General features: G+C 43.5%; 2 protein-coding genes across 4 annotated transcripts in view; both read right to left on the bottom strand.

Annotated features, from left to right (window-relative positions):
• Positions 1 to 976: 976 nt before the first annotated feature.
• On the bottom strand, positions 977 to 3,606 carry LOC310885816 (olfactory receptor 5AP2-like). The gene has a single exon (XM_083809622.1). The coding sequence runs from the start codon at positions 2,212 to 2,214 to the stop codon at positions 1,279 to 1,281; it is 936 nt and encodes a 311-aa protein (XP_083665748.1). The 5' UTR covers positions 2,215 to 3,606; the 3' UTR covers positions 977 to 1,278.
• Positions 3,607 to 9,077: 5,471 nt separating this feature from the next.
• Positions 9,078 to 23,247, bottom strand: part of LOC310885813 (olfactory receptor 4S2-like) — a 36,917-nt gene continuing 22,747 nt past the window's right edge. For all 3 annotated transcript variants that reach the window (XM_083809616.1, XM_083809617.1, XM_083809618.1), the window contains 2 exons: positions 13,744 to 14,176; positions 9,078 to 12,192 (listed from right to left, as the gene is read on the bottom strand). In XM_083809616.1, the coding sequence (XP_083665742.1) occupies positions 11,214 to 12,158 (945 nt within the window). In that variant the 5' untranslated portion in view covers positions 12,159 to 12,192; positions 13,744 to 14,176 and the 3' untranslated portion in view covers positions 9,078 to 11,213. The remainder of the gene's footprint in view (positions 12,193 to 13,743; positions 14,177 to 23,247) is intronic.

The following is a 23,247-nucleotide window of genomic DNA, read 5'->3' as shown; positions in this document are numbered from 1 at the left end:
TTGGAATTAGATGATCTTTATGGTCCCTTCTAACCCAAACCATTCTATGATTCTGTGATTCTATGTTTATTTTTGACTACAGGGACAACTGAGCATCAATGACTGGCTCTCTGATTTAGCCACAATGTCTGTATCCAGAGTTGGATTACCTGCAGAGCCTGTTTTGGAGGTGGGATGAGATCCAGAGACCTTCTCTTCCCCTTGAGGGTGCAGAATATTGTTGACTAGTGTTGGGGTGGTTCCTGCTGACTGGAAGGTAGTCAATGTTACACCCATTTACAAAAAGGGCATGAGAGAAGACCTAGAAAACTACAGACTTGTCAGTCCAACCTCAGTACCTAGAAAATAAATTGAGAAGATTCTGATGGGGTATACGGAAAGGCACTTAATGAACAAAGCAATTACCAGGCATAGTCAACATGGATGTATGAAGGGAAAGTCCTGCCTTAATAACTCAGTCTCCTTGTATGATAAGGTCACTCTCCTTGTGAGTGAAGGGAAGACAATGGATATAATATTTCTGGGTTTTAGTAAGGCCTTAAATACCATTCGTCACAGAATCCTTCTGGACAAGTTGTCCAAATGTGAGTGGAAGAGGTTCAGGCTACACTGGATAATGAACTGGCTCATCAGTAGATGACCATTCACTATGACCTCAAAGGGCCGTAGTGAATGGGAGTTACATCTGGCTGGTGGGCAGTCATTAACAGTGTTCCTCAGGGCTCAGTTCTAGGGTCTGTCCTGTTCAACATTGTTACCAATGATCAGGATGCAGGAGTTGAATGCATCCTTAGCAAGTTTGCTGAGAGATCTGTTCTACTATCTTTGTCTTCCAAATGGGGGTGGGGGGTGGGGTGCAGAGAATAAAAATGCCTACGAATATACCCAGTAGACTTGTCTTACATTGTCTGTAGTTGCAGAGGTCACAACATGAGATCAGATGTAGGGCACTACTATGTTACAGAGCCTGCTGCTATTGAGATAGTGACTGTCACCATCTGAAAAGTTAGTTCCTTCAGACTACTCAGTGACACATCCCTCTGGGGTGGGGGAGGGGGGAGGGGGGAAGGAGGGAGCAAATAAGAAGCCCTGCAACGGCAAAGGGGACCTGCCTACTCTCTCACATCATGCAGATATGGCAACAAAATGTCTAAGATACTATTCCCTTTTCCTTTCTCTTTGTCAGGCAGGAACCAAACTATTTCATATTTAATTATTCTGTTTTGACAGTTCTCAGGTTCTCTCACTCCCGCCTGGACTCCTGAATCTCTGTAGTACTCACAGAGAGCAATACAGACTTGTTATTGTCCTTCGAAGGGCTTCTTTGACCTCCTTGTTCCTCAAGCTGTAAATTATAGGGTTCAGCATGGGTATTGCCAGTGTATAAAACACAGAGATGATCTTGTCATACTCCATAGAGTATTTTGAACTGGGTCGTAAGTACATGAAGGAGCCTGTCCCATAGAAGATGGCAACAACAGTCAGATGGGAAGCACATGTGGAGAAGGCTTTGCATCTGCCTTTGGCAGATTTCAACTTGTAGATTGTAACCCCAATGCAGATATAGGAGATGAGAATAAGGAGGATCGTTGAGATGATAAGCACAGTAGCACAGGTGAAATGGACCAGGTCAGTGATGTAAGTATCAGAGCAGGAGAGCTTCAGGATGGGGGGCACATCACAGAAGAAATGATCGATGATGGAATTGCAGAGGGACAGGCGGAATATAAATAAAGTCTGAATGGTTGCATTCACACAACTCATGAAGTAGGACCCACACACAAGGAGGATGCAGAACCTCCTAGACATAATGACAGGGTAGAGCAAGGGGTTGCAGATGGCTATAAATCGGTCATATGCCATCACTGCCAGGAGGTAGCACTCGCCTGTCACTGCAATGCAGAACAGGAAGAGCTGAGTTGTGCATGTTGTGTATGATATGACTTTTGTCTCAGACACAAGGGTCATGAGTGTGCTGGGTATAATGATGGTGGAGTAGCTGACATCTAAGAAAGAAAGGTTGCTGATGAAGAAGTACATGGGGGTGTGGAGCTTGGAGTTGATTTGGATGAGCACGATCAGCCCCAGATTTCCCACTAGGGTCAACAGATAGATAAGTAGAAACGCTGTGAAGAGAAGGACCTGTAACTTCAGGTCGTCGGTGAATCCCAATAAGAAAAACTTAGTCACCACGGTGTGATTCCCTTCTGCCATCTATCATTGGTAGGAAAAAACAGAGTTATGCTGCAAAAAAAAAAAAAAGGCAAATGCCCATCAATACATCAAACTGGCTAGAGTCAGGCTGATGTAGGATAAAGATATAATTTTGCCAATCATCCTATTTACGTTTTTTAAGTTCTGAACTCAAATTATCTCATTGTCATTTCCTGCATTTCAAAGCCTTGTATTATTTCTGTGTACTCTGAATGAGCACAAGTTAACAAATCACACTTACTACTGCAGATCTCACTACCCCTTCCTCCCCAAATGCTTAGTTTAATGTGTAAATGAGTAATCTGCACAGCTAACATTAATCCCATAATATTTGTTTCACCTCACATAATTTAGATGTCTACTCAAACATGATTTGCAGGACACTCTTGAAATGCTCATTTTTCCCATATGGATAATTAACTTTGTACATAACAATGTACAAAGTTATATACAAATAACTTTTATAATATATATAATATAATACATAATATATAATATAAAGTCAAACACATGCTAAACTAAAAAATCTATCAAAGAAAAGAAATGGGGTCAGACATATGTACCTTATGACTATTTCAAAATTATATTTCAGGTTAATTATGGTAAGCAGAAAGCCAAAGCTAGGGATTTGGAATAGCTCACCTATAAATATTAATGGCATTTCAGCTTGAAAGGGAGCAGAACTTCTGCTCTGCTATTATTTTCAAAAAATCAAGAATAACATGAGAATTATAATCAGTTGACTTCTTGAGCACATTCTGTTTCTGAAGGCTAGAAATAAGCTTTATATGCCCAGGAATAAAAAATTTTGAAGACACCTTGGAAGAACTGATCTTGTCCGTTTCACTTTTCCAAGGAAGAAAGAACTCTGTTGATGTAACTTATGAAAATATTTGTCTGATTTGTTCTTTAAACTCTCCAACAGCTTGGCTTGGAAGAGATCTTAAAGATCATCCAGTTCCCATCCCCTTGCCATGGCAGGAATGCCACCCACTAGATCAGGTTGCCCAGAGTTGCCCATCCAACCTGGTCTTGAACACCTCCATCCACAACCTCTCTGGGTAACCTGTTCCAGTGTCTCATCACCCTCTGAGTGGAGCTATTCCTCCTAACATCTAATCTAAATCTCCCCTCTTCTGGTTCAAAACCATTTCCCTTTGTCCTCTCATTGTCTGCCTGAGCAAAGAGTTCTCTCCATCTTTTTATAAGCCCCATTGAAGTACTGAAAAGCTGCAATAAGGTTACCCCACAGTCTTCTCTTCTTCAGGCTGAACATCCTCTGCTCTCTCAGCCTTTCTTCGCAAAAAGTTTATGATAGTTAGTATTCTCCATGAGATTAACCTAAATTTTCCTGTTGCAATTAAAATGAAAATGATTTGCTCTATCTTGCCCCCTGCCCCCAGATTGTTGCCTTGAATTAAAGAGTGTACTCTCATGGCAAGCACGTCAAAGAGAAACTCATCAAAATGAGAAAGCTACTGCTAAGAAAGCTAGTAAACTCAGATCCCACAACTTGAAAATAAATAAATAAATAAATAAAAACAGAGGTTATTTTCAAGAATACCCATATTGCTATGCTATAAGGGGAATCAACCCACCAAAAATAAAATAAAATAAAAAGTATAAAATATGTTCAGGCATTTGTGTTCATCACAAAACTCTTACTTCCAAGCCTGTTCTTATCTTACCATACACACTTTAGCATGTTTGGGCGTACTGGTGTTTCTTCTCATGTCAGTGGACTGTCCTGTAAAAGAAAAAGGAAAGAAGTTAACATTCAGCTAATGCAGATTTGAATGCAAGATTCACAGTCTTTATTGGCTCCTGACACTATGGGATTTATATTCTCTCAAACTAGAATGGAAATTATTCTGTATCTGTACAAATACAGAGAGAAAGTGTACCTGCAGGAGAGGAAAATCTCTTGTTCCTTATCAAAAAGGAGGTATTTTAGCAGCTTACATGCACATTCATATATTTGTGCTCTGTTTGGTTGTTGAATTTCTGGTTGGCCACAGAGTCTCTGAATCCAAGACAAGGTAGACAAGCCACAACGGGACCATTAAAATGTTCTTTGGGCTCCCCGTGGAGCCACCTTTCCTGCAATTAGACATACACACTTTATTCACCTGTTTTAAGGAGAATAATTTTTTTTTTTCAGAATCACAGAATGTTAGGGATTGGAAGGGACCTTGAAAGATCATCTAGTCCAATCCCCCTACTGGAGCAGGAACACCTAGATCAGGTCACACGGAATGCATCCAGGCGGGTTTTGAATGTCTCCAGAGAAGGAGACTCCACAACCCACCCTGGGCAGCCTGTTCCAGTGTTCTGTCACCCTCACCATGAAAAAGTTTCTTCTCATATTTTAAGCTTTCTATATTCCAGCTTGCACCCCTTGCCCCTTGTCCTATCATTACATGTCACTGAGAAGAGCCTGGCTCTGTCCTCCTGACACTCACCCTTTGCATATTTATAAACATTAATAAGGTCACCCCTCAGTCTCCTCTTCTCCAAGCTAAAGAGACCCAGCTCCCTCAGCCTTTCCTCATAAGGGAGATGCTCCACTCCCTTAATCATCCTTGTGGCTCTGTGCTGGACTCTCTCAAGCAGTTCCCTTGTCCTTTCCTGTCCTTCTTGAGTTCCTTTCCCATATGATTCCTTACTGGGTCTGGCTGAGATGGAGTTAACTTTCCCTATAGCGGCCCACATAGTGCTGTGCTCTTCACTTGGAGCTAGAACAGCCCTCATATCACACCAATGTTTTGTCTGTTGTGGAGCAATGTTGGCACAGCAACAAGACTCTCTCCGACTCCCCCGAAAGCCAGTAGGCTAGGGGTGGGCAAAGGTGGAGAGGGGACATCACCAGGGCAACTGACCTAAACTGACCAAAGAGATATTACTATATACTCTACTATACTGTACTGTACTGTACTCTACTTTACTCTACATGATATACATACTATATCCTATATCCTATATCCTATATCCTATATACTATATACTATACTATACATGATATACATACTATATCATGATACACTCAGCAATAAAAGGTGGGAAAAGGGAAAGGGGAAAGGTAGGGGGAAGAGGGGAAGTCAATTTGTAGATGATATCAGGAATGGTACATCCTTCTTTCCCTGTGGGGTAATTAAAGCACCTTTTGATTTTTTTCTAGCATCTATGGGTAACCAAAATAGTCCTATTGCTAGGTCTCGAGAATGCTTTTTTGCCTTTTTTTTTTTTTCCTAAGATTAAACAATTACTTAAGAATGCCATGCTGGAATCTGCCCCAAAACAGTGTGGTGGTGGGCAGCAAGGTGTGTGGGAGGATATGGCTAGATACCTGTCATGGTTGTCTCTTCTGATGATTTTGAACTTCACCCCTGAACAAATGCGAAATCCTGAAAAACTGATAGAATGCTTGAAAGACATGTGCCCTGATCCTGGAAATGCCAGAGAACTCCAGCTTGCTGCACTGCGCTGGGGCCTAGCCTATGCTTATCAAACAGTAATAGGACAACAGGTAAGAGGAAAGGGACAACCAGATTTACTGGACTGAGTGGATCTGAACACAGTACTGCAGGTGGGGTCTCATGAGAACAGAGTAGAGGCAGAGAATCACCCACCACCCACCTTCTGGCCATTCTTCTTTTGATGCAGCCCAGGATATGGTTGGCTTTTTGTGCTACAAGTGCACATTGCCAGCTCATGTCAAGCTTCTTGTCAGCCAGCACCCATAGGTCCTTCTCTTCAGGGCTGCTTTCAGTCCATTCTCCACCCAACCTGTATTTGTGCTTAGGATTGCTCTGGCCAAGATGCAGGACCTTGCACTTGGCCTTGTTGAACCTCATCATGTTTGCACAGGCCCACCTCTCAAGCTTGCCCAGGTCCCTCTGGATGGCATCCCTTCCCTCTACCGTGTTGACCGCACCACATAGCTTGGTCTTGTCAGCAAACTTGCTGAGGGTGCACTCAATCTCACTGTCCATGTCACCAATAACAATGTTAAATAGTGCCAGTCCTAATACTGACCCCTGAGGAACACCACCCATTACCGATCTCCTCTTGGACATTGAGACATTGACCACAACTCTTTGAGTGTGACCATCCAGCCAATTCCTTACCCACCAAGTGATCCATTCATCAAAACCATGTGTCACCAATTTAGAGACTAGTCTATCATGGAGGACAGCATCAAATGCTGTGCACAAGTCCAGGTAGATGATGTCAATTGCTCTCTCCCTATCCACCAATGCTGTAACCCATCAGAGAAGGCCACCAGATTTGTCAGGCACAATCTGCCCTTAGTGAAGCCATGTTGGCTGTCACCAATCACCTCCTTATTTTCCTTGTGCCTTAGCATAGTTTACAGTAGGATCTACTTTATGATCTTGCTGAGCACAGAGGTGAGACTGACTGGCCTGTAGTTCTCTGGGTGACAAGACCTGAAGCACAGGGAAACAAAAAAAGAAAAAAAAAAACTACCAGGAAATTAGAAACAGAACTTTACCATTACACATACATATTGATCACTGGTATGTTAAAGATCAAGTACATTTCCTTTCATGTCTTTTTGAGACAGTCTCCATCTAAAGCCAATGTTACCCTCAAGGAATAACAGCTCATATCCAAGGATTAGATATGTCAGGACATATGATCAAAGTGTGTAACAGCAATCTCAATTTATTTGAGAAGGATGGCATAAATATCCTCAAGAATCCTAGTTATCGCCTTTGCCTCTTCTGAAAAAGAAGACTAATAATAAGGTCCCCTATTGACCCACTTTTACGCTAGGTTGTTGATTTGGAAACAAGAAGCTGACCCAAAGGAACAGTGCATCTCTAATTCAAATCTCAATACTTCGGCTATGGCCTGAGGAAGGTCCCTGCTCATGAATAACTTTCCTTTTTAAACCTCTAAGGAAAAGCAGCAGCCCTCCTTATTATCCCTATGATTGTGATAGACCTGAATAAGCTCAGCCACAGAAAGACCTATCACAAGTTTTCTTGGAGCACCTTTCTGACAGTACATAGATGAATTAATTTGCACAAATGATGTGTTAGCTGGGTTTTGTATACCTCACTCAAATACCATATTGAGAACGGAAGCTGTCAGGTATACATATGTAGTGACACTGGGATAATAAATGTACCACTGGTACCTCTCTACTCACAAACCCCCATGAATTCACTTTTGTGGCATATCCATGTGGTAAATGGGTGTCAATAATGCACAATTTGTATATGAAGAGAGAAAAAACACAACCTTGTCTATTATACTGGTGAGTCTTGGCTTCTGAATCCTGTTCAATAGTCACAGGTCACTCAGTTCTTTCCCCTCAGCAATCTGCCTCACCGACCAGCTATTCCCCAACCTGGGCAGCAGGAAAATGCTGTTTTGTGTCTCCATCTCTGTATCCATGCCTCTTCATGTGCAGAGGGAAAGCAATGTGGGGATGACCAAAGTGTGTGTGTGTGTTAAGAACATTTTGGGGTATGTGAAAAGCTTGGGGGACAATGTGAGAATGTGGTACTGAACATGTGGGAAGTGCTGTTACCAGCTCCTGAGTACTGTAACACTGACAACATCCTTTTGATAAATCCTCCTGGAAACAACATATAACTGGAGGGGTGTGGGGGGAAGCAACTAATACACCAACTTAAAAAAAGTCTAAAAAATCTGTGAATGAGATTGTTCTTTTTCATAAAATCAGCCTAACAAAAGTCACTCAAAAGAAATGTCTGTTTTCAAAGGTAGGATTTCACAGTCAAGCTTGAACAATGCAAAGGGACACTACAAAGCAAGTCTCCAAGAGTTGGCTTGCTATTGCTGCTCTGGATGCCCTTCTCTGACCGCTTTAGGTGGTTTCATGGCCACGTCTCAGATGCAAGTTGCTACTTAGATGTCATGACAGCATTCCACATCTATGCCAATTCTGAAACCCAGAGGCTGGAATGGATGGCCTGACTGTCTATTCCCATTTCTCATTCTGCAAAAAAAAATAACTTTCAAGAGCATCTGCAGGAACAACTCTTTCACAAGCTGAGGCAGAAGGATTTAAAGTATATCATACAAGAGAAACACAACACTATCAGGAATAACAACACCCCAGAAGTATATGAAGACTTCTTTGTCAAAAATCACCAGTGAGGAGCTAAAAATTGTACTTTGGATGACTTTTGGGATAGTCACTGAAGGGTGATTGTCCTGGTTTCCTCTGGAAATTAATTATCTCTAGTAGCTGGTTTGGTGCTGTGTTTTGGATTTAGGATGAGAATATTGCTGATAACATAATGAAGTTTTATTTGTTGCAGAGCAGTTCTTATACTCAGTCAAGGACTTTTTAGCTTCTCATACAGCCCTGCCAGCAAGGAGGCTGAGGGTGCACGAGAAACTGGGAGGGGACAGAACCAGGACAGCTGACTCCAACTGACCAAAAGAATATTCCATACCATATGATCTCATGCTCAACAATAAAACTAGGTGGAGGCGGTTGAGGGGGCCTGACATTGCTCAGGGACTGGCTGGACATTGTTCAGTTTGGTAAAAAACTGAAAACCAAATAAATCTTGTTTGTTTTTGTTTCTGTTGTTGTTTTGTTGTTTGTTTGTTGTTTTCTTTTGTTTCTTATTATTAAATTCTCCTTTCCTACATCCATGGGTTTTTGCAGTTTTAATTCCATGGGATGGAATTAACTTTCCCTGCAGTGGCCCATATATTGTTGTGCTCTGCACTTGTAGCTAGAACAGCATTGGTATCACACCAGTGTTTTGTTTGTTGCTGAGCAAGGCTAGCACAGCATCAGGACTTCCTCCAAAACCTCCCAAGAGCCAGCAGGCTGGGGGTGGGCAAGAGGTGAGGAGGGGACATAGGCAGGGCAGCTGACATAAACCAACCAAAGGGATATTCCACACCATATGAGGTCACACTCAGCAAAAAAAGGTGGGAAAGGGTAAGGTGAGTGGGAGGGGGGAGGAGGGGCTCTGAAGATGTTGTAGTGGTTTTATTCAGGTGGGCAACCAAGCTCCACCACTACCACTTTCTCACTCCCCCTCCTCAAAGGGAAAGGGGGAGAAAATACAATGAAAAGGGTTCAAGGGTTGAGATAAGGACAGGAAGATCATTCAACAATTACCGTGATTGGCAAAACAGACTCAACGTAGGGAAATTAAAGAAATTTATTATCTATTACTAACAAACTAGAGAAGTGAGAAATAAAAATAAATAAATACATTAACTAATTAAAAAAAAAAAAAACACAAACCCCCCATCCACCCTCTTCCACCTCCTCCCCCTGAGTGGCACAGGGGAACAGGGGAATGGGGTTTGCGGTCAGTCTATAGCACTTGGTCTCCGCTGCTCCTTCTCAGTCCCTCTCTTCCCCTGCTCCAATGTGGGGTCCTTCCCACAGGATGCCATCCTTCATGAACTGTTCCTGTGTGGGCTTCCCACAGGCAGCAGGTCTTAAACAACCACTCCAAATATGGGTCCGTACCACAGGGTCCATCCGTCAGGAGCACACTGCTCCAACCTGGGTCCCCCATGGGCAGCAGCTCTTGAAAGATCACCTTCTCCTGCGTGGGCTCCCTCCTCTCCATGGGCCACAGGTCTGGCCCAGAATCTGCTCTAGCAGGGGTTCTCCACTGGCCGCAGCCTCCTTCAGGTCAGAGCCACCTGCTCCACCGAGGGCTCCTCCACAGGCTGCAGAGTGGAAACCTGCTCCACCTTGATACACTATGGGCTGCAGGGGGACAGCCTGCTCCACCATGGTCCTTTCCACAGGCCACAGGGGAACTTCAGCTCCAGTGCCTGGAGCACCTCCTTCCCCTCCTTCTTCACTGACCTTGGTGCTTGCAGGGCTGTTTCTCACTCCTCACTCTCCCAGATGCTGTTGCATGGCAGGTTTTTCCCTTTCCTGAATATGCTATCACAGAGACACAATCAACATCACTTACTGGCTCAGCTCTGGGCAGTGGCAGGTCCCTTTGGAGCTGGTTGAAACTGGCCCTTATCTAACATGTGGCAGGTTCTGGATTCTTCTCACAGAAGCCACCCCTGCAGCCCTTTGCTACCAAAACCTTGTCATGTATACACACTACAGACATCTGTCTTCCCAAATTACCTCTACGCATATTGTGGCCCTGCTTTCCAGGTCACGGCCAAACATTGCTCATTGATGGGAAGTAGAGAGCAATTTTTTTTGTCTACTCTCCGTGCTTCAGCACGGCCTTTGCTTGCTTTTTTCCTCTTCCTTTTTCCTTTAATTAAATTATCCTTACCTCAACCTATGAGCCTAGCCTTTTTTTTTCTCTTTCCAGCATAATTTCTTCTTCTCCTCTTCTTCTGAGGAGAGGGAGTAAGAAAGCGGTTTGGTGTTCAGCTGCCCTCTCAAGGTAAAACCACCACAGGGTGGTGTCAATGACAGCTGAAATACTGCAAAAAGGACTTGATGCCTTCAAATTGGAAGGGAGAAGATTCCCCTCCTGTTACCTGCATCAGCAAATAACATAACTAGCACCTAATATCAGTTTTTTATTTGCTAATGTATGGATTCAAAATAGCAGAATGTTGTTCAGCTAGCAGAAAGGGGCCTACTTTGATGTTATTGCTTCCAGCAGCAGGTAAGGATAGTCTTCTCTTCGCAGGGTTACAGAGCAGATGAAGTTTATCTGAAAGTTTACATATGGGAGAACTCCAAGTAATGGTCTAGATGACATTTTTGATACTTTTGATAGTATTTATTTATTTACTAGTGTTTCGGTAGTGCTCAGGAACCTTAGGCCTGGGTCTGTGACAGTCAAAGGGAATAGAAAGGGGATCCTTTCTTGTTACAGTTTATATTGGTCTTCAAATCAGAAGATACACCTTCAGATCTTCCTAATTACAACAGGAGCTAAAAGACAGCTTGTCTTTCAGAGGGAGTTCTTGGGAAATTTTCAGAAGAACTATCATGAGCGATACTTGATCTCTGACACTTTTGAAAAGTTACTGTTGTTCTACACCTCTCCCTTTTCATGTCCTGACTCTTTACTCCACAGTTTTTTTATGGCATTCTTCACCTCCTCATTTCTGAGTGTATAGATGAGTGGGTTCAGCATGGGTGTGATGACAGTGTAAAACACTGCCACACTCTTGTCCTCTGACAGATTGCTGGACGGGCGTATGTAGGAGAACGTGCATGGCCCGAAGAACAGAATCACTACAGTGATGTGGGACCCACAAGTAGAGAGGGCCTTGTGTCGCCCTTCGGATGTTTGTCTTTTCAAGGAAACCAGGATGACAATGTAGGACACAACCAGGATGAAGAAACAGCTCAGAGCTATCATTCCGCTGTTGGCAACAACAATGATGCCCACAGCATAGGTGTCAGTACAAGCCAGTTGTAGTAGGGGGTGGACATCACAGAAGAAGTGGTCAATTTTGTTGGGGCCACAAAAGGGTAGAAAAGAGGTTAGGAGCGTTTGCACCATGGAATGCACAAAGCCTCCCACCCATGAGCAGATCAACATCCGGTCACAAGCACGCCTGGTCATGAGAGTGGTGTAGTGGAGAGGTCTGCAGATAGCAGTATAACGATCATAGGCCATCACTGTGAGGATGAAGATCTCGGTGCAGCCAAAGAAATGTACCCCGAACAGCTGCGCTATGCAACCCACGAAGGAGATGGTTTTATTTTCAATGAGGAAGTCAGCAATCATTTTGGGAGCTGTGACAGAAGAGTAACAGATATCTACAAAGGATAGGTAGGAAAGGAAGAAATACATGGGCGATTTCAGATGTTGACTGCTCATTACAGTGACAACAATGAGCAGATTTCCTGACATGATAATCATATAGAAGAATAAAAACATAACAAAACATATTTTCTGAATTACTTGATTTTCTGAGAGTCCAAGAAGAATGAATTCCTTCACGCTGCTTGCATTCTCCATGTTAATCATTTGATTGGCAATATACAATATACAGCCTATACACCTGGAAAGAAAAGGACATGTTATTCTTCACTTTTTTCATTATTAATAATGACTTCGTATCAGAATTATATACAGACTAAGAAATATATAGGATTAGTATTAAGCTTACAAACTGATTAATTTACATATTATTTTAGTAGCTATTTAATTCTACATGCATACAAATTCAGATATATCTGTGAGTTCAGGATTTTGAAGAACTGGCTCTATGGCTGGTGAAAGGGAAATTCAGATTGTTACTGCTCAGCAATATTAATTTGTGACCAAGGAATGACCTGACATGGAGGGCAAGAAGGCCTGACTACAGAAAAGGTTAAAAATTGGCTGGAAGCAGGAATGTCAGGAAAAGAAGGACTTCTTGTAAAGGAGTGAAGTTTCCCTTGCTGAAGAGATAAAAAAGAGATGCAGAGTTGTCTTAGAATGAGAGAACTCAAACGCCGCCTTTGGGCAACAGAGCTGGTGCTGGGAGATGAACCGCTCACTGGGCTAAGGAGACTAATGCAGATGCTCCCAGGACTGATGCTGGGGCAAGCATATATAAGGGGAGATATTAGGAACATGTTTTCGTGGGTGATATTGATGGTAGGGGGGGTGGTTGAACCAGATGATCTTGGAGATCTTTTCTAATTCTTACTCATTCTATGATTCTATAGGGAATAGAGTTGTGCCGCATATTTGCAGACTCCTTGTAGTACCACTTATGATGGTAGGACTCTATTCAATGCATTGTTCACTAAATCTTTTTATAATTGAGCCAAAGTGAGCCAAAGGATCAATAAGAACAACAGGATATCAATTTCTACCTGTTAATAGAAACCTTTGATCCTTTCCATCCCTCCTTTCATTTAGCAATAGCCCAGATTTCTCCAGAAAATAACATAAAAAGATTAAATAACCACACCATTATGGCAGTACAGTTACCCAGTGGAAAATAAATATCTGGGCTCAATCCAGGCAATAGCAGAACTGGAAGCAAACAGCACTAGTCCTTGTGTCATGTTTAGGTAATCAGCTGTTCAGAAAGGAATGACCAAGAGATAAATGATCAAAGAAAACTGAATTCTTGAACAATGGCAGATAGGAAATTCCTAAGCTAAAAACAAGGTGTATGTTTTTTTGAAAGGATAGTGAAGATACAACCTGTTAACAATACAGATTTACTACATATCCCTCTTGGTAAGGTCCCTGCCACAACCACCAAATTCCTTTTACAAAATATATATCTGACTGAGGGAAGGGAAGGGAAGGGAAGGGAAGGGAAGGGAAGGGAAGGGAAGGGAAGGGAAGGGAAGGGAAGGGAAGGGAAGGGAAGGGAAGGGAAGGGAAGGGAAGGGAAGGGAAGGGAAGGGAAGGGAAGGGAAGGGAAGGGAAGGGAAGGGAAGGGAAGGGAAGGGAAGGGAAGGGAAGGGAAGGGAAGGGAAGGGAAGGGAAGGGAAGGGAAGGGAAGGGAAGGGAAGGGAAGGGAAGGGAAGGGAAGGGAAGGGAAGGGAAGGGAAGGGAAGGGAAGGGAAGGGAAGGGAAAAAAAAAAAACAGACAAACTGGAAAACTTACCTTTTCTGTATTTAGAGATCTAAGTTTTTCTGAAAGTGCTATACAATTTTATCTCCTCAGTGTCTGCCGTCCCTGGTATGAATGTGTCAGAACACAGACTCTTTAAAGAACATAGAATTGAATCTTAAAAGCTTCCAAAAATTGCTTAGAATGTGTCTTTTATTGCATAATCCCATCTAATTTATTTTCTTGCTTTCTTGTATCACAAGTGTTTCTTGACATTTCCTGCTTTTGTGACAACAGTGTTCATGGTCTGTCTCAATTATGTGGCCTGTGTGCACTGAACGATGTTTTCATCACCCAGCAGCAGCAAGAAGGGTGGAGAACAAAACTGTTGAAGTACCACTCTTTAAACCTTCTCCCAGGGAATCCACCACATGAAGATCTCTTGAGGATATAGCTGGGAGTCATGGAGATGTAGTGAAGGAAAGGCCTGAAACGAAGGGGCAAAGGAGGAGAAATGAATTCTGTCTTAACTGAAAAGTTTAAGCAAATGTATTTTAAATTAGTAGTCATTGATCCGTAGTTTTATACTATGATCCACCATAATCAAATGGAGAAATTTCAGGATTTTTCCACTAGAAATAACAGCAGATGCATTAGTCGAATATTAAATGGGACAAGCAAACTCATCCAGTTAACTCTCTCCAGAATCCTTCATTAAACCAGGCTGATAACCTTATGGTTTTCCCAAGAGCAGAGGGCCATTAGGTCCACTGCTTTGGCTTTCTAGCATTGTGAACACTAAAATAGCGCTTTTAAAACTTAAAATTTAAATTTAAAAATTTAAAATAACTCCACACACACACACATACACCCAAAACAAACAAACAAACAAACAAACAAAAGCAATTCCTCGATAAAATAAATAAATAAATAAATAAATAAAATAAAAGAGAGAGAGAGAGATTTCTAAGTAGTAAGGAGAGAGGCAGCATCCTCTGGGGGAGTACCTAATGATACCAAATCAGAAGGACATAAGGTTGTCTCCATGGTAGAATAATAGAGCCAAATCTGAAATATTTTATGAACAGATAGGCCAAACTTTTATTATGTTTAGTTAGACAGAAGGAAGTTTAGAAACTTTGTATGTGTAAATGATGAACCAGGCCTGGAGGATGTGTCTGAAAAGATTAGTAGAAGAACTCATGGTCTTTCTGGCCCAAACCATGGTCCTCGTGGTCCAAGCTCATATATCCTTGGACATGTAAATGACTTAGCTTAGTATGCATGCCTAAATTGTCTATGGAAGAACATTGGAAGAACCCAAAAGACCACCAGTAGAAAAAAAAAAAAAGTGCATTTTTAAAAAAAAAAAGAGGATCCTGTGGAGGTGGGATACCAATTTCCTGGGGCCTATTTCCTTATGTCAGGGATATTTACATACTTTAATGAGTTCTGGGAAAAAGTGTGGATATGTTAGTTATTTCTTGGAAATCAAATGAATATGTATGTTTTGGTTGTATATAACCCCTGTAGCTTGAACAATTCAGCACACACACTAGGTGGAGTGCTTTCCACTGCAATTGTGTTCATTTTTTTGTGCTGTGCTTGATTCAGTGTTGGATCCTCGGATCAAATGTTTGAGGAACAAAGAGGTGAAAGAGGTTTGAGGAACAAGCTGTTTTGTACACTGTTAGGTCAGTCGGTAGGTTGCAGAGATGCAGTTTAGAGTGTAATGGGGAAAAACACACTTCCTTCTGGCAGTATAGATGAGTAAGACCACTAAGACAGTTTTATTTGCTGGCTCAGTCATCACCTGACTGCTCATGGTCTGCCAGTTTATTGTTTTTCAAGGAATAATCTGTTACAGGGTTGCTTTTGTGTGTGAATGGATCCTTCCTATACATGGGAGTGCTTTGATGACTAAACCCAACACATCAGAAAACTATTCTGCTCTGATATAAGGATCTTGGTGGAGGAATACATATGTTTGTTTAAATCATAATAATGTGGTTTTGTGGTGTTTTTTTTTGTTTGTTTGTTTGTTTTTTCAAAATCATGTTGGAATATTGGCTATTACCAAAAAAGAGTTATCCAAACCTTTACAGAACCAGTTATTCATAACTGACTGAAGTTGTATGTGAAAGAACTGCAACTTCCACCAGCCTTGCTGTAACAATACTGTGTCTGTTAGCCCTACATTGACATAATCTTATGTTTCATATCACAGGGTTGAAGACAAATGCCAGGAGATCTATTCAGCTCATTTGGACCAGAACCAGAGTAAGATCTGATATACAGTAAATACTCTAAAGTTATATGGAAGGAGAAAACTTCTGTTCCTTTAAGAGTATGCGGTCAAGGGCCTTTTCAATAAAAACAAAATGAATGATGAGAAAAGGAGGAAGCCATAAACAAAACCACAGAGAGACACATACCTGATTAACAAATGACAAGGGCAGTTGCAAGAGACTGAAAAGCAAAAAAAAAAAAAAACCACACTCAAACACTTGTCAACTTGTCAGAGAAAAGGTGTTATAATGCTAACGAGGTAAGATACTGTCAGAAAAGAGGATCCTGTGGCGGTGGGATACCACTTTCCTGGGGCCTATTTCCTTTTCTTGGGTAAGCATCTGAGACACCTTGGCACGAGTGGTTCTGTAGCTGGAGGAGAAAGGCATCAGCAACGCCCTCCCCTCACACCAACACTCTCTCAAGAAGGTCTTGGGACACAGTCTTGGAATAATTAGTGTACAAAGCAAGAGCTGGAGGTGGGGACTAATTCAAAAATAGCACAACTCAGAGGGCCACATGTGCCCCCACCATCATCACAGACACAACAACTGGAGCAGAGATGTTGCTGGAACCCAGGGTGGTTATCTGGGCCTTTCCTCTACTTCTGCCTTTTTAACTCTCTCTCTCTCTCTCTCTTTCTCTCTCTCAATGTATGTTATGGGCTGATCAGCCTTTCAGCCTTTTTTTTTTTTTTTTTTTTTTAAATAACAAGGTTTAAATAGCTCCAGTTAAAAACTAGGTTTAATCAGTTTCTTCCAGAATAGTTTCTGTCATCAATAAAATTTTTCAATAGATTGTTTGGTGTTATGTCACCTTAATGTAGCCCAAGGGTACTTTGAACATCAGTGACCTCTAAGTGGGTCATCCAGGACTGTCCTCTCTGGGACCCCACAGCAGTAACAAGAAACAAACCGGTCAATGACCCTAATTGATAAGTGGGCATGGAATGTCGGAATGTTTATTTCAGTAAGATTATCCCCACCAACCACTGGGATGGGAATGATGTGTGTCCCAAAAACCAGATGCTAGGGTGAGTGTTGGTATGTGCGTGCAAGATGGCTGCAACGTCTAGGGGCTAGTGATACTGAATCAGGACATATGTTTCTCTCCATAATAGAATAATAGAGCCAAATCCAAAATGTTTTATGAACAGATAGGCCAAATCTTTACTATGTTTAGTTAGATAGGAGGGAGTTTAGAAACTTTGTATCTCTGGTGTTACCTTACTCACTAATTAGTCATCTTTACCTATAAGACCATATGGAATTGTATCCCAGGACAGGGCAGGGGGCAACATAACCTAGGCCTGGAGGATGTGTCTGAAAAGAATAGGTTAGGAACTCATTGTGTAAATGACTTAGCTTAGTATGCATGCCCAAGTTAAAACAAGAAGATAAAAAAGAAAGTGATGGTCTGAGCATGCACAAGAACTGGTTCAAGCAGTGAACATAGTGAGGAAGACTATTGACAACCACCAGAGACTCCTGAAAGACCAGTAGAAACAATGGCGCATGTGTCAGGGACATTTGAATATTTTAATGAGATATTGGAAATAGTATGAATATGTTGATTATTTCTAGGAAATCTAATGAATATATATGTTTTGATTGTATGCAACTCTTGCAGCTTGAACAATTCCGCACGCACAGTAGGTGGATTGATGCCCTGTGTATTTGGCACACAATCAAAGAATGCCCACTTTCTGAAACTCCAAATTGAGTCTTAGAGAGTTTCTTTGAACAGTTCTTATGGTAACACTAGCTACTGCTTCACAGGTGTGAATGGATTAGGGACCAGACTGGGGGTGTAAATTCCCCTGGCCTGTAGTGGCAGGTACTAGAGCAAATGGGAGTCTCATACAGCTACCAGACATTGGGCAGGAAATGGTGTGTGTCTCCAAAACCAGCGTACGGCAGGCCTTACCAAATGCCATACAAAGGAGAAGATCTAACACAAGTAGGAAACCAATATTTATGACAACATATTATAGTTTTGGGCAAGCAACTAGAACAAATTGATAAGAACATTTTAGGCACTAGACCTTTTATTAGCCTCCCAAGGAGGAATATGCACATTAATAAATATTAGTTGCTGTATGCATGTAAATGAGGCAGGGCGAATTGAGACTGATCTCAAAAATATTTGGGAAAAGACCAAGATCTTACATAAGGTAGTTTAAGATGACACCTTGTGGGGTTTTCGAGAATTACAGAATAAATTTACCTCGGTTACCCAACTTTTCTTGGCTTAAGCAATTGTTTATAGGAATATAGATCTTGCTTTTACTAGTATTCTTAACCTGTGTATTAGTACAGTGTGCATTTTGGTGCTGTATAAAAGCGTTAGATGAAACCTGGAAGTGTAACCAAATCAAGCACCAGGTAAAAACTGGTAAGAATTTTATGAAAACTTTGAATCAAGAAGGAGTGTTATAAGCAAAGAATTTGCTTAGGATAAAGAAAAGGGGGGACTTCAGACAGGGAACAAGGGAAAGCATGTTGATTTTGCAGGTTTTAGCTAACACACGGAGTATATTGTATATCAACCACAAGGACAGGACTGAGGCAGGGAGTATGTTTTACATCAACCGACAGGTGCCCCCCTTACCAGGGGCCAACCGTAGCACTGCAGTTGTGACGCTTACCTCTCACCCGGCCCTGGGCAAAGGCTGAGGTTGCGGGTCTGAGCCCAGACCCAGGACGCTCCACGAGCATCCTTTTTCCACCCACCCTACCAAGATGCCTGGTCCCTCAACCCCCTCTTTTTGCACCCGCCTGACCCCGACACGCCCTCCACGCCTTGCATGCCTTCCACACACCCCACACCCCACCACCTTTTTTTCCTCCACCACCGCCGCCACCACCATGCTTTCGCACACACTCTGCACCTCACTCTGCTACTCTCACTAACCCCCCTACACCTACCCGTGACCACACCACTGCAGGGGGGGGGAGGACAATACCCAACACAACCTCCCCAACGCGCCTGTCCCACTGCGCTGCTTTCACCTACCATATGCTTCCCCTTCACTGCTAACATGACCTGATGGCCATCGCTCAGCACTTGGCAAGCAACTGCCTTGCGTGTCGCTTGCTAGGCACATTCTATTGACAGGTGCGCTACTTTCACCTACCGTACGCTTCCCCTTCACCGTCCCCGGGGTGTATAAGGGAAGTTTGGTTGTGGTACTTAGGGACATGATCTAGTATATAATATTGGTGGTAGGGGGGTGGTTGAAGCAGATGATCTTCAAGGTCTTTTCAAACCTTAATGATTATATGATTCTTTAATTCTGAACCACGCTTCTAAAATGTCTTTCCTGCTCAGAAAGGAGCAGTTGGTGAAGATTTCAGTCTGCTTTCAAACACCATACCCCAGGAGAGTCTGTCAGCCCTGAGGCCTTGGGGATACTTCGAGGGAGCCTAATGGGACAGAGCAAGTGATATTATGGTCAGGTGCTGTGCTGCTAAATGGGGCCAGGCTCCTGGGACAGATAAAGCTCCTGGGAAGAGGGCCATTGAGCAGAGAGACAGCTAGAGGCTGGAGAGTCCATCAGGATGGAGGTCTTTGTCCCCTTGGCTATGGGTGATGTCTCTGCCACTGAGGCCTATGAGGAGACACGTTGTCCTCATGACACTGAGGCCTTGCTGCCTTCTTGCCACCCCGCAGACAGGCCCTGTGGTGTCATACCTTTGTCGTGCACTCAGCATCACATGGCCCACACCCCACTGCCGTATAGATGAGGGACAGGACCTCTCTTCCCAGGGCTGGGCTCAGGGCTTGGCCTTTCTGCTTCATAAAAGCCAAGGCTTTTCTCAGCATCAGAGCCATCTGCAAAATGCTCTTAGCCAATCTAAAATCATGGTCTCCAATTATCTGGTCAGATATGTCCATTGGGAGACTTTGTCAATTTTGACCCTCAGCTGGGCCAGTTTATTGCTCCAAGAATCTTTGTTATTTGCTCTGTCTACCTTCTGGTTCTTCAGTCTCCTTACAGTACCTGAGCACCAAATACACCATGGGGGTCATTAAAATGCCGAACGCCCTAACAAGCCATGTCTGTTCTGGCAATTTCCTTAAGTCTTCAAGACTTGCACAACTAATTAGTGAAGTTTCAGAAATGTAGTTAAAGAGGAAGACTGCTATGAGCACTTGATAAAGAAGGATTTTTTCATGATTATAGATATTTTTCATAGCTCTTGAGATTAGGCAAAAAGTGATAGCAACATTCTCCCATTTACGTTGATCCATGGTGTCTACTTAGGAGGTCTGGACAGGTAGGAAAAGCAGACTACTGAAGCAGGACACTCTCTGGACAAACTTTCTCTTCACCTGGCAGGTGAAGAGAACCTTCCATTATTAAGTGAACCTTCTCTTCACTCAAGCAGTGACACCTGCAGAGCTCTGTTATATGAGTATTTTCCTGTGTCTGGCAGCTGTCAGAAAGGTCCTGAAGGAGACCAGAGCCCTTTGGGAAATTCAGACAGAGCTGAGTGGATTTCCTAAGGCACCTCTACTGCCAGCAGTAGAGGTCTTTGTCCCTGTAACTGCAGCCCAGCCCAGCACATGAAACCCCTCCAAAGAGAAGTGAGGGGGTTCTTGGGACTGACCCATAGACGAAATGGTCATTTGGAATGTAAGAAACTCTGGCTGATTCTTTGTAGACACCTGAACATCCATGAACCATCTTGGGTCATCTGTGGCAAACTTAGGCTGAAAGACTCAAAGGCAGGTCCCTTCAAGTGGCGATGGTGGTACCCATCAGCTTGCCCCAGTTTGGGAAATTGTCCCCTTCCAGCCAGGGAAAAACCTACCAGGCACTGAGGGGCAGCCCAAAGGGCCACTGGGGCTGCTCCTCCATGTGGTACCTGGGCTCTTGGCCCTGAGCCACTCCTGCATGCTGGGGCTTCTCCCCCAGCTGCAGAGGAAAAGGGAAGAAATGGCAGCTGAGACCATTTGAGTTCTCAAGGCTTCTTTATTGTCTTTATCTACACAAGAAGCCACTCCTATACATACATGAGATGATTGGGAAAAGTAAATAAATTAATTAAGAGGCCAGATGCTAAGAATAACATAAAATCAAAATCACATTTTTTTAGGAAACAATGATAATAAAAAATATAATTACAAGATACTGTATTAAGAGATTTTTCCAATAATCTTGGTGTCCCATTAGTATTATAGGCATATTGTTGATGCTAAAGAAGCAGGTATCCAAAGAGTTTCCTCACTGCATTCTTGAGCTCCTGGTTCCTCATGCTGTAGATGAGGGGGTTCACTGCTGGAGGCACTACCAAGTACAGAACTGCCACCATCACATTTAGGAATGAGGAGGAAATGGAAGGGGGCTTTATGTAGGCAAACATGATGGTGCTTAGAAACAGGGAAACCACGGCCAGGTGAGGGAGACACATGGAAAAGGCTTTGTGCCGGCCATGCTCAGAGGGCATCCTCAGCACAGCCCTGAAGATCTGCACGTAGGACAGCACAATGAAAACAAAACAACCAACACCTAAACAGGCAGAAAACATGATGAGCACTATCTCTGTGAGGTAAGAATCTGAGCAGGAGAGATTGAGGATCTGAGGAAGTTCACAAAAGAACTGGTCCACAGCATTGCCTTGGCAGAGGGGCAGTGAAAATGTGTTGGCAGCGTGTGGGACAGCATGGACAAAGCCACTGCCCCAGGCAGCTGCTGCCATCTTGGCACAAGCTCTGCTGCCCAGGAGGCTCCCGTAGTGCAGGGGCTTGCAGATGGCAACGTAGCGGTCGTAGGCCATGACAGTGAGAAGGGAATACTCTGCTCCAACCAAGAAGACTAAAAAGAAGACCTGGGCAGCACATCCTTCATAGGAGATGGTTCTGGTGTCCCAGAGGGTATTGGCCATGGCTTTGGGGAGAGTGGTGGAGATGGATCCCAGGTCGAGGATGGCAAGGTTGAGGAGGAAGATGTACATGGGGGTATGGAGGCGGTGGTTGCAGGTTACAGCAGTGAGGATGAGGCCATTGCCCAGGAGGGCAGCCAGGTAGATGCCCAGGAAGAGCCCGAAGTGCAGGAGCTGCAGCTCCCGTGTGTCTGCGAATGCCAGCAGGAGGAACTCGCTCACAGAGCTGCTGTTGGGCATTTGCTGGTTCTGGGCATGGGGCCCTGCCCAAGGAATAGAAAGATGGTGATAATTTACCACAGAGTTATCTGAGAATAAACTATTTCAATTTCTCATTAAAACCCCCTAACACACTTGCCCACTTCCAGGCAGACATTTGGCAGGTCACTTTCAAGAGTTCTGATTAATGCTGCCTGAGAATGTCCTTGGGAGCGGGGGGCTCTGCTGTGGGCAATGCAGGAGTCAGTTCTGCCTTACAGCAAGAGGTGAAGAGGAACATGGGGTAATCCCAGATTCAATTCACTCCTGATATCTGGAGATTGTGCACATTGTTGCTCCCAATTCACCCAACTGCAGAGCAGGGTTGTGGGGCTTTCTTTTTTGTATTTTTTGTTGTTATTGTTTTGTTCCAGCTGCCCCACCGCATCTGAGGGGTGTTTCTAAGGCAGAAATCCTTGGCATTTCTGCTGCACTCCAAGTGAAACCCTGTGGATCATCAGAGGCAAAGGGACAGTCCCTTAAATGCAGATTGTCCTGTAGAGAGGACAGCCAGGCTGTCAGTCAGTCCTAGTCTCTGCTGCCCTGTGCTGGCGTCTCTTTGAGCTTCAGGACAATTGCACGCAGAGGCTCACCTGAAAAGAACCTGGACACTGCTGAGATCAGAAGAATCAAGGCTCAAATTGCACATCTCCAGCCCCCTCACCCTGTCCCTGTACTCCACTTCCAGCCAAGCACACCAAGGGCTCACTCCATATACATCTGAATCCCTCATTCCTAGCCAGCCTGGAAACAAGAACAGCAGCAGTATGTCCAGATAGAGAAGCCGGAAGGAATGTCACCGTGCTGCTGCCATGGGAGGCAAGGCCAGGGAGGGACATACAGACACTCAGGAGCCCCTCCTCTGCTGCAGCTCCAGCTGCAGGGAAGGCAGCTCACGCTCATTGCAAATGCTGTGTGCTCAGGTCTGGCCTGCAGACACCTCCCAAAGACAGGGCACTGTCCATAGGCATCACAAGGGTTGCAGCGCTTAAAGATCATCTCCAGTAAGCCCTGAGAAAGGTCACAAATGTAATGTTGCAGTCTTTAAGCTGTGGTGGCTGAAGGGACTTTAAGTTCATTGCTATCATACTGATCTCTCAGTGCAATGCTCTAGGAGTCTCAG

This window comes from Anser anser, assembly GCF_964211835.1.
Source record: "Anser anser genome assembly, chromosome: 23".
Taxonomy (NCBI): Eukaryota; Metazoa; Chordata; class Aves; order Anseriformes; family Anatidae; genus Anser; species Anser anser.
This window is presented reverse-complemented; position numbering and strand designations above follow the sequence as displayed.